The sequence below is a fragment of the Macrobrachium rosenbergii genome, chromosome 35 (assembly GCF_040412425.1).
Source record: "Macrobrachium rosenbergii isolate ZJJX-2024 chromosome 35, ASM4041242v1, whole genome shotgun sequence".
NCBI lineage: Eukaryota > Metazoa > Arthropoda > Malacostraca > Decapoda > Palaemonidae > Macrobrachium > Macrobrachium rosenbergii.
This window is the reverse complement of record NC_089775.1, coordinates 3546364-3558449: the sequence shown is the minus strand read 5'-3', so window position 1 is coordinate 3558449 and position 12086 is coordinate 3546364. Positions and strand designations below refer to the sequence as shown.

Here is a 12086-nt window from a genome sequence, read left to right as displayed (position 1 = left end):
ATTTAAATCAGAAGCAGATTTAATTTTAAATTTAAAACTTCAGTTTTATCCAAATCTCGTTTCACTGAGCAAGATGGCTGCCTGGGTTGACTCCCGTTCTCTAGATCAATGTTCGATCTCGGGACGAGGAAATGGAAGATTATTTTTTAGTGATGCGCCTAATTTCCCCCCTCAACCCCCATGGCCATTAATCCACCTCCCCCCCATCCACCCATCACCCTCTAGGGGCTCCTCCCCCCCTTGCGATAATGATATTCCTTTAGACCGATCGTCATCGGCAGACGCCAGTCTCTCTCTCTTTCGGCACGTGGCGTCATGGTGGCTTCCATGACCGTCAACCGTCGGTTTTTATTACTTTTCCCCCTCTTCGCCTTTGTCTCGCTTCCAGGGGTCTCTGGAAACGGAACTGCTGGAGTCCAGGGAAAGGACACAGCCCCTCTGGAAAGGCGGAGGGGGAGGAGGAGATGATGTATCAAGTCTGAACTTCAACGGCGCCCAGTCCGTCGAAGGATACGAGGAATTGAAGGAGAAACTCCGGGAAATCCTCGACAAGGGCGTCCTGCCGCAGGAAGGACAAGAAGAAAAGGAAGAAGAAGAAGAGGAATTAGATGAAGGACATCTCGAACGAGCCCCAGGACCCTTTCCAGACGCCCGGAAGGACGTCTTCCCTTCTCAGAGAAGGCGCCAACTAGACCGATTCGAAACCCCTGGGGCGGGAGGCTCCTTCGCCTCCGAAGGACTCTCCAAAGGAGGATATATTCCGCAGGCAGACAAGAGGAATCTCGTAGGACGCCACCAAGGGCATTCAGGGCACGAAGACGCCAAACAGTTTCTGAATGAGTGGGTTGTCCATCTTACGGGTGGACCCGAAATCGCAGCGTCTGTCGCCAGGGACCTTGGGTACGAATTTCTGGGGCAGGTGAGTATCTAAGTGGGGCCACTCTGCCCAAAATTCGATGCCCATCTTATTTCTGACCTTCTATGGGGTATATCTTCAGTAATAAAGCAGGCAGGTCTGCCCCACGCTTCATTTTATAGACGCATACAAACCCCCACATTAAAAGAGTCCTCCGCGTCTCTCTAGCTGACCCTGATGACGTCACGCGGGAAGGGTTTAAGGGGGAAATGGCTACGTCCGAATCCTTTGAACAAAGACTGCTTGACTTTTCGTTAATCTTACGGACATTTCGTAAATCTCCGGTTCAAAATAATTACGAATTTTACTTTATCTCGTAAAGTTCGAAAAGATTACGAGCAGGTGTCCTTATCGAAGCTGAATGTTAATTAATTCAAATACGTTTGGCACAGGTGTTTTGGACAAGTGACGTCCTTAAATAAAATTCGTTTTTTAACGAGTTCAGGAATAATAATAATAATAATAATAATAATAATAATAATAATAATAATAATAATAATAATAATAATAATAATACCTAACCAAAATATTATCTACAATCTCTCTCTCTCCCTCGTGGGCGTAGAGTCAATGCATATATAACTGATAAGCCCATTTGCTATATATGCGCAACACTTGAAGTATATTGTCTTATATATATATCACAGAACGCATATATATATAAATTTATATATACTAAAGTTCATATCGATGACTTACTTCAATTTTTATCACAACTTGTACAATCTAGAATTACATACCAATGTTATTTATTAATTTGACATCCCTTTGTATAAAAAAAATTGTAAATTCACTTTCAGTGGTAATTTTTATGGACAAATATTTGGTATGGCTATTGGGAACCCTCTTTCGCCAATTTGTCTAATATTTACACGGAATTCTTTGAGTCTAGACTTATTCCAAGGAATCTCTTCTCTAAGGTGTTTTGGGTAAGATGTATAGACGATTTTTTTTTGTATTGTTAAAGATTTCTTACAAACAATTAATAATCTTGTACCTTCCATAAAATTCACGACAGAATGTGAAGAAAATAATTGTATACCATTTCTGGATGTCTTAGTTATTAGAAATAACACCAATTTTTTGTTTTAAAGTATATAGGAAACCCACGAATATTTTGTCATATATTAATTTTTACTCTAATCATGCCAAACAAATTAAGATGTCAATATTTTCCAGTATGTATCTTAGGACTCTTAGAATTTGTAGTCCTGAATTTTTGGGAGAGGAGTTTAAAATTATTGATAAAATAGGAGATTCATTATGTTACCCTCCATACATTTTAGAACTTTGTAAAAGCAAGGTAAAAAAAATCATATTATAAACCAACCATTGTTAACAATGAACTTAAGAATAATCTATTTACCATTTCATCCTAATTTCATTCCTGCCCATTTTAAAAACTATTGGTATTAACTTAGTATTTAAACATAATATTTTTGAGAAATAAACCAATTACGAATAGCCCACCCAATTCAAACAATATTGTATACAGTATTCCCTGTAAAGAACGCAATAGGATGAACTGGGATAAGTCAGCAGTCATCTACAAGGTCACGACCATCGGAAAAGAAATCTGCTTGAGAGTGTCTTCATCGAAGCCACTTCCACCAGGACTGTTAATCTCCACCCTGGATTATCCCTTGACCCTTTGTCCCTGTCTTTGTTGTTTAACAAACTGTAACCCCGCCCCCTCTTCTGTTTTTGTATATAAATATATATATATATATATATATATATATATATATATATATATATATATATATATATATATATATATATATACATATATATATATATATATATATTCACAGTATATTCCCTATTTTTACCATCCCACATCTCAGCAAGAAGGGGTGAAGGCGCCATCCTTACACCCTCCAGGCGCAGGGTGAAGGGGGAGGGCGTAGTAGGGAAAGCGCCTTCACCCCGCCTGCGACCATCGCGCTCCGCTGACCTCAGAAGCGTGCGTAACTCTACCGCCATTTTAGCTCTCCTATCTCTCAGGTCGGGAACTTCGAAGGTGTCTACCGGCTGGAGAAGAGAGACCACCCCGCGGTCCACAAGAGAGCAGCCCCCGAGTTGACCCACAAGCTCAACGTCCATCTTGAAGTGAGTGCGTTCGCACGCTTGGTTTCTGTCTGTAAACACGACGTTATGATTCTCAGTTTGTGATACATTTTACGTGAAACTAGGGTAAAATATCCTGTTATCTGGGTCAAATGTCTTGTGATTTCATATCGAATCCTGTTTTTGTCCGTCAAGTCCCTAATCTTTTCTCTTCTGTCAAATCCCTAATCTTTTCACTCCTGTCAGATCCCTAATCTTCTCACTCCTGTCAAATCCCTAATCTTTTCTCTTCCATCAAATCCCTAATCTTTTCACTCCTGTCAAATCCCTAATCTTCACTTCTGTCAAATCCCTAATCTTTTCACTCCCGTCAAATCCCCAGGTCTCCATTTTAACTGTCTAGCCCCCAATTATGATTTTAAAACCAAATACCACTTTCAATTCCTGTGGAATTCCATCTTCTTTGCCAATCTAGGTCAAATGGGCTGAACAACAGTTTGTGAAGGAGAGAGCAAAGAGGGCACTCCTCCCCGGGGCTGATCTGAGAGACGACGCCTACGATCCTTACGCCCCTCTCGTCCGGGTGAAGCGGATGAGGTCGGAGGAAGAGACGCAAAGGGTATCTCTGAAGGAAGAAGGAAAGCGAACGGAAGGAGACAAGGACACCCGCAACTTAGTGCAGAGGTCCGCCATGTCCGCCCACGCGTTGGAAATGGAGAAACTGTTCAACGACGAGCTCTGGGTCCATCAGTGGTACCTGGTAGGGATGACATGCATTCAAGCAACGTTTCAGCGTTGCTTGAAAGCCCTCAATTGACTAAAGTCTTCCTTGGTTGCTCATTTCACGTACAATTAAGTCGCAGGCTTCCAGTGTTTAGCATAACTGCTCTACGTATAATTTCTATTTATGGTTTCCATCAACCAATCCATTTGTGAGACTAGGAATTAAACTACTCCGATTCTCGACAGTTCGACACCAGAAGTCGCAGCGACCTGCCGAAACTGGATCTGCAGGTGGTCCCTGTGTGGCAGTCTGGGGTGACGGGGAAAGGAGTCAAGCTCCTCGTCCTGGACGACGGCCTCGAGTGGAGTCACGCCGACATCGTACAAAACTATGTAAGAATGTTAACGACTTTTCAGTTTTCTGAAGAGAAAACTATTGTGCCGGCTTTGTCTGTCCGTCTGCACTTTTTTCTGTCCACACTCTCTCTGTCTGTCCTCAGATCTTAAAAACACCTGAGGCTAGAGGGCTGTAAATTGGTATGATGATCATCCATCCTCCACTCATCAAACATACCAAATTGCAGCCTTCTAGCCTCAGTAGGTTTAATTTTATTTATGGTCGTGCTTCTGGCAACGATATAGGACAGGCCACCACCATGCCCTGGTTAAAGTTTCATAGGCTGCGGCTCATACAGCATTATACCGGGACCACCAAAAGATAGATCCATTTTCGGTGGCCTTGATTATACAATGTACAGAAAACTCAATTGTGCCGAAGAAACTTTGCACATCTTTTACTTGTTCAACTTCCATCTTGCCATCTCACTAGAACCTTGAGAAACAAAACATCAGTATCTAAAAGGGTTGAGTCCTCTTCATCGTAGGTTAATTTGTTGGTTTCCCTTGAAGAGAGTATACATGCCCCCTAAAAGGTTGCAACTTTTTCACCTGAAGCTAGCTTGTTAAGAGCTTTTAGTGACAAACCATTAGAAAGCTGAAACAATGGTACTGCAGGTGTCCTGACAACTCAACTATGGGTATCCTGGGAGAGTCATCTTGGCCAGACATCAGTGTCCGAAAAGATACATGTGGGTACTTCCACCATTCAAGTGTAAAGGAGATGGATTATTGCCAAAACATAATACACTTTTAGTCCATTGATGGGAAAGAATGTGGTAATCAATATTATACAGGGTACCTGATTTGCTCCAATCATCCTGCTCTGAATATCTTTTGCATGTAGCCTTAAACATATTCCCATGCACGAATACACCAATGGATGCCTGGCAGAATCTGTCAGTTTGCCTATAAAAAACTAACAAACTGTTCCTTTTCAGAGGAGGTCAGAAATTGTTTAAGAAAGTAGGGCACAAAACAGGAAGACCAACTGGGAAGGAGTAACGCAAATCAAATGTTTTTATGAGATATTTTTTTGACTCAGGGAAACTTTTGTCTTTCCATATAACTTATACATAAACTCCTGTTACCAAACAACAGAATTTTGACTGAGAAAGTAAGACAAATGATAAAAGTTTTGATAGGGAAGGAGCAGTATGAATTTTGACAAGGAAGAGAGGCCATGTGGACATGGCCTCATGTCACTAGGGAATGAATGTCTCCAGAAAGAAGATTACAATAGTCTCTAATGCATTCAGAGTCTACATAGGTCAGAACTCACCATCCACACAACATCCCACTTATTATTATTATTGGTGCAGGACAGCGACATCAGCTACGACTTCAACGACAACGACCCAGACCCGTCGCCGAGGTACGACCAACAGTTTTCGAACTCCCACGGCACCCGGTGTGCCGGAGAAATCATCATGACGCCGAACAACAGGATATGTGGTGTCGGAGTTGCCTTCGGTGCAAGCGTAGGAGGTAAGATGCTGCTGATCTGTGCTGGTGCAGAAATATTTACATATGACTATTTACATATATTTATAAAATGGCAACAGTATTTTGGTCGTTGCATCACGCTTATGATGTTTCAAGGATGTTAAGAAGCTCTGTGTTTTCCCATTCGATGTTTTACGAGAGCTCATTACCCTCAGTCTACTCGTGTTACAGAAATAATAAATGATCTTCGCACCGTGCAGTAAGTGTCTAACGTAAACTTCCTTCTCATCAAGGCGTGAGGATGCTGGACGGTCCGGTAAGCGACGTCGTCGAAGGACTATCTCTGGAATGGCCGGTGGGTAAAGCGGACGTCATCTCCTGCTCTTGGGGACCCACTGACGACGGCCGCAGAGTCGAAGGTCCCGGGAGGCTGGCTGACATCGCGCTACAGAAGGGGGTGACTGAGGTACGAATCAGCAATCGTATGTCTTTTTCCATTCATGATATCTTTGTAATGATCTCAATGAATCTCCTTGACCCATTTCCGCATACTTTCTGCCAGGGTCGCAATGGCAGGGGCATAGTGTACGTATGGGCCGCAGGCAATGGCGGATCAGCAGGGGACGACTGCAACTGCGACGGGTACACCTCCAGCATCTACACCCTCAGCATAAGCAGTGCTTCCGAGACGGGACTCTTCCCTTGGTACGGGGAGAGATGCGCGTCCACCTTGGCTGCTGCCTACTCTTCGGGGGCGTACACAGACCAGAAGATAGTGAGTTCCTGTGATATTTCCATCATCGTCGTTGTCACTTTCAACGCCATCGCTGAAAATGGTGGATGGAGTTCGTCCATTCCTGCGCAGTGTGAAAAATTCATACGTGGACTGGGTAAACATGGTGCATGATTACTAAACATGCAGCCATGAAAATCACTAAAAAGTAGGTCTGCAGAATATACAGAAAACTGAAAACAAGAACTGTACTTCTAAGTTCGATAGTCACAGCTGTTCATCCAAACCGTTCCTAAATAAATCTTTTGCCAAGGAACAGCACATTATGTTCTTCACATCACTCATAGTATTTTTTGTGGCTAGAAGCAACAGTAGCAATCTTCAAAGAAACTAATACATCTCATGGTCCGCTATTCCAGGCAACGACCGACCTGCACAACAGCTGCACAGACAAGTTTTCTGGGACGTCTGCAGCCGCTCCCTTGGCAGCCGGGATCTTTGCTTTGGCACTGGAAGTGAAGTAGGTCTTATATTCTTAAAGCCATGAAACAGTCTCATTACTTTGTGTAATCTGGTCTTGTCCATGACATAAGAAAAAACCTGTGGTTTCTTTCTGTCTTGCTGAAGTAGGCAAGGCTAGATTAGGCCACTGAATCAATTGTTCCTTTCTGTTCTTCCTGAGAAGCTAAACACAGAAAGGAAAGGAAAAACAGGACCACTTGCCCCATCTCAAAATCCACTTGAAAGATACGGTACTTTGTTTCACTGTCAAACAAAACAACAAAGTAGATTTCTGATATTCCGAATGACCCACAGTCTCTTCTCTCACTGTCGCTGGTAGTCCAGAGCTGACGTGGAGGGACATGCAACACGCGGTGGTCTGGAGCTCCGAATGGGCGCCGCTGGGACACAACAGTGGCTGGCTCACCAACGCGAAAGGTCTCAAGTTCAACTCGCGATTTGGGTTCGGTCTCTTGAGTGCAGACGGTCTGGTTCAGGCGGTCAGGAACTGGACAGTCGTCCCACGCAAAGCGATATGCACGGTCGAGACGACTTCAAGGTAACTGGTAGCGGGAACAACCGGATACTCTGAATAAATAATCTGTTTGGAAAATTGGCTTCTCCAGTAACAAATACAAAATTTATCTACATTTTTGGCTCAAGGATCCACTTCCCATAAAATTCCTTTCTTCATATCCACACCAGAGCAACACTGAATCCATATATATCAAACCACATATGTATTCACACACAACATTCAACCCGCAGGGAAAACAGGACTTTGAAAACAGGGGAGTCTGTCGAGTTGGAGTTCACCTCAACAGGATGCGAGGGTACCGAAGACGAAGTCAGGTCTCTGGAGCACGTGCAAGTCATCGCAAACATAGACTACACGAGAAGAGGAGCCTTGTCAATCTCACTCACTAGTCCTTCAGGTGAGTATTAAACTTAGTGTTCATCATTCTACTTTGACAGAGCCATTGTAAACTAACTTATGCCAGCTTTTCAAGCGAGTATCTTATTCTTCTTGGGAAGTAGGAGTCTCTCTTTTCTTTCCTGATTACTCAGCCTTGTTGGATCATAAAATCTTCTTGATCATTTTAGGAATAAAGCTGGACTGTTAAGTTCTCAAACTATAGTCCAACAGAACAATCTGCGACAAGTTCAGACTGAACTTACAAGAGCAGCAGAATTGTGTTGCATGAACTAAGAAGCCATTAAAATCTGTAACCTCTAGTTCATATTGCTCTTCAACACTGCTATTTAAGAAGACACATTTTCTAGCCTTTGTAATAGAAGGAATGAATGTGAATAATTCTTCACACACTTTTTTACAAAACTGCTAGATACTGTAGAGGGCTTCTAGGATTTGATGACACTCAATAACTTCTCCAGACAGTCATCCAAATCTTGGTCTCTCCCAGGGACACGGACAGTCCTCCTGAATGAAAGAGCAGATGACGATTCTCAGAAGGGCTTCCAAGACTGGGCCCTGATGTCTGTCCACACGTGGGGTGAAGATCCCAGAGGTATCTGGAGGCTTGAAATCACTGACATGGTGAGCAGATTTTTAATTGATTATCAGTTCAATATGTCTGTTTTAACATACCTGAATTTTCTTGTCGTAGTAGAGTAAAGCCTTTGACAATAAGTTAACCATGAATTGATTTATAGTTTTATCAGACTACATACAAGGCAAAACAAACTATCGCAGCATTACGCAGACACCAAACGCTTTGAAAAACCACTGAACTTGCAAATCCTTGTTGGAGGACTCTTCATATCCTCACAAAAGTAAATTCTCTTCAGGTGATGAGATGATGACAAAACCATACCTAAAGTTGAAAAGATTTGTTCGGCCTGAATTGACTCTTATTTGTCTTGTTTAAAAATCGTTTTAAGATGTATTTTGAATGCACCAAATTAAGTGAATTCATCTTTCAAATCAGCAGCAATCCGCCATCATTTTTTAATCTGAATAAATCTAATCCTTTTCCCCACAGACAACTAAAGACGAACACGGAACAATTGGGGAGATAAAGCTGGTCCTTCATGGCACAAAGGACGTCCCAGAGCATCTGCAGAGGGCCAGGTCCTACAAAATTCCCTTTGAGGTAAGCTGGGGTGTTAACAAACTCTCATTTTATCCTCTGGTCTGAAGTGACTTTATCTGAATTTTCTCACTTAAGACTCTCATTTGATCTTCGACATGTGTACAGATTCTCATCTGATTCTTCGCACATTCACAGAACTCTTTCTTGACTTTTCCACTGACAGATTCTCATTTGTTCCTATATCATTTGGTGATTCTCATTTGACCCTTTTGATTCTCTACAGGTTCTAATTTTATTCTTATCGCTTTTACGGACGCTCATTTGATCTCTTTTGAGATACATATCGCTCTCTCTCTCTCTGTCTCTCTCTCTCTCTCTCTCTCTCCCAGTGCATCTTTGACACTTTTGACTGCAGATTCAGATGTTATTCTTATCGCTTTAACAGACACTCATTTGATTTCTTTTAAGATACATATCACTCTCTCTCTCTATCTCTTTCTCTCTCAGTGCATCTGTGTCCAAACACTAAGGTCAACATAGTTCGTCGTCTTCAAGGACGCCACTGAAGCACACATGGCAATGACTGGCCGAATTCAGTCTTGAGTAAATATTTGCTCGGTCAACAAGAACAGGTGCGAGCATTCCATCATGCTAACGACAAGCTCGCTTCGCTGCGCAGCGGCTAAAACACTTAAAATGTCGATGACGGATTGTAAACATTTGCCCCGACACATAAGTTGCAGTCAGGCTTCTAAGAAAATGTTTGTTGTTAATCTGTTTAAGCTATGACAGCTCTGCGTCCATTCCGGTCCTAACCTGACTTAACTTTACAGTCTCCCCCTTTTTTCTTTAATTTTCTGCAGGAATTGAATATAGAATTTAGGCCATATGCCAAGCACTGGGACCTACCAGGTCATTCAGCGCTGAAACAGAAACTGAGAGTAAAAGGGTTGAAAGGTGTAACAGGAAGAAAACCTCAAAGCAGTTGCACTATCAATCAATTGTCTGGAGAGCGTTGAGGAGAGTATGATGGAAGAAAGAGAATATGAAAGGAGGTACAGTAAAAGGAACGAAAGGGGTTGTAGTACCAGCTAAGGTCCCAAGGACGGCACACTGCATAGAACCTAGAGTAATGCTACGTCAAAAACATGTCAATGGCTGCTGCTAGTACTGAACACGGCAAAACAGTGACTCACCTACACTGTTTCTCTGTGTTTAGTACTAGTCCCTGGGGGTTCAAATGTATTTCACAATGTTTAGTACTAGCCCATGAGGGTTAAATGTATTTCACCAAGTTTAGTACTAGCCGCTGCAGGTCAAATGTATTTTGCCATGTTTAGTACTAGCCCCTGCAGGTCAAATGTTGCCATGTTTAGTACTAGCTCCTGGGGGTCAAATGTATTTTGCCATGTTTAGTACTAGCCACTTTTTTGCCATGTTTAATACTAGCCACTGGGCGATCAAATGTATTTTGCCATGTTTAATACTAGCCACTGGTCGATCAAATGTATTTTGCCATGTTTAGTACTAGCCCCTGGGGGTCAAATGTATTTCACCATGTTTAGTACTAGCCACTGGGCGATCAAATGTATTTTGCCATGTTTAGTACTAGCCCCTGTGGGGTCAAATGTATTTTGCCATTTTTAGTACTAGCCCCTTCTGAGTCAAATGTATTTTGCCACGTTTAGTACTAGCCCCTGGGGAATCAAATGTCCCTTCAAATGTCCCTAAGAGCATTTCCCAAAACTAAAACTTAGAAAAAAATCCTCAATCATTTACATGTATTTTATTTTCTATTTTGATAAATATTAGTTTGCAAGAATTATGTATATATAATATTTTTTCATTTTTATGACCAAAAACAAAGGGTCTTCTGGGTCAGGGCAAGTTGGGTGATGAAACTCCACAAAGCCCGGGAACTGATATGGACACGTTAGAGTTTTCAAAGGCAGGCAGATAGTGCCTGCTTCTGTAGTGTTCAATCCCTGTTGGGACCTAACCTGCTTTCAGGGCAGGTTGCCTGCACTAAGCTACCCAGTCAAGCTTGGGTCACTCAGCACAGAACTCAGCCTCTGTCCTGTTAACTTGCATACCTGCTCCCGTCCCAATAGGGTATAGTAGAAAATCTTCCTTCTAAATGCTCCCACCTGCTGAGAAAAATGCCAAGCTAGATAATAAGACAAAATCCTCCCACAGGAAGATGCGGAGGACAGCAAAACAGACGAGGAGGGACTCCTGAGCAAGGGCCTCACAGCAGAGGCACTGAGAACCTTGCCCTGGGAGAAGCTGGTGGAACTCCTCCAGCACCGGTGAGAGTAAAAACAAGTCAGCGGTTTTGTTTGTGAAACTATATAGACCTATGGTCATTTCATTTACCTAAAACAATCTCTATCTCCCTTTTTCGTTCCCCCAGGACCAGGTCAACATTCTCAGGGGATGACCTGAGGCTACTTCTGAGGGAGAACCGCTTGGACAAGGCACTTCAGAACGTCCAGTCAGAACACAACCGGATTGCCAGTCATGATTCTGACTGGAGGACGCTTCTGGATGAAGTGTTATCTCGGAAATAAAAGAAAAGACAGTATTTTTGGGGAGTATTATGTAGGCAGCAGTTCAAAACACTATGTAGACGTGTAATGATGCGGGAATTTTAATGGAATTCAAACTACAACAGACAAAACGTATTAAAGGTTGAAGATTCTACCAAACTATAGGCCTACCATAGATGTTGCAGGCAACAAAATATCTATTTATCTATCTATCTACCTATATACATACATATATATAGATATATTCAGTAAAATAAAGTATTTTCTTAAGCAAATGTTTCATTGATTATCCTACGTGTCACACCACCAATACCAGATCGATCACCCGCTTAAATAACATTCCTTCTAAACCTTCAAAATAAAAAATGGGGGGAAATTGAAGTTCCCAAATATAGCCATGACATGACCAGAGATGTACGAATGTTTAAGAGGTCCTTTTATTACCCAAAAAGCCAGGGAAATCCCTCTTTCTGTCCCGCACATTCACGTAGGAAAACCCCGCCCTTTTGGGACCGACGGAGTTAAGGAGAGTTGGCGCCAATGTGATGAACTAGGCGGGAAGGACGTGACTTTGTTTGTGATGTGCATTTGTTTAAGTCCTTCCTTTCTTTCTCGAGTTGGGGCAGCAATGATGAAGCATTGCTTTTGCCTAAATGATACCCTAAAATATTAGGTCTATTAAGTTTTTCTCTTTATGG

General features: G+C 42.3%; 1 protein-coding gene across 1 annotated transcript; it reads left to right on the top strand.

Annotated features, from left to right (window-relative positions):
* The first annotated feature begins 250 nt into the window (after positions 1-250).
* Positions 251-11658, top strand: LOC136856367 (neuroendocrine convertase 1-like). Its single transcript, XM_067134153.1, has 14 exons — positions 251-919; positions 2924-3028; positions 3462-3746; positions 3956-4102; positions 5428-5593; positions 5845-6017; positions 6114-6326; positions 6704-6804; positions 7126-7344; positions 7554-7720; positions 8210-8343; positions 8789-8899; positions 11036-11148; positions 11253-11658. Exons 3-14 carry the CDS (start codon positions 3579-3581, stop codon positions 11407-11409), a joined length of 1869 nt encoding a protein of 622 aa, XP_066990254.1. The 5' UTR covers positions 251-919; positions 2924-3028; positions 3462-3578; the 3' UTR covers positions 11410-11658.
* The last annotated feature ends 428 nt before the right edge of the window (positions 11659-12086 follow it).

Excerpts from the sequence above, each read along its gene's own strand:
- LOC136856367 (XM_067134153.1), top strand. The coding sequence starts at position 3,579 with ATGAGGTCGGAGGAAGAGACGCAAAGGGTATCTCTGAAGGAAGAAGGA. Across the intron at positions 6,018-6,113 it reads TACAGAAGGGGGTGACTGAG|GGTCGCAATGGCAGGGGCAT; the intron begins GTACGAATCAGC and ends ACTTTCTGCCAG. Across the intron at positions 8,344-8,788 it reads GGCTTGAAATCACTGACATG|ACAACTAAAGACGAACACGG; the intron begins GTGAGCAGATTT and ends TTTTCCCCACAG.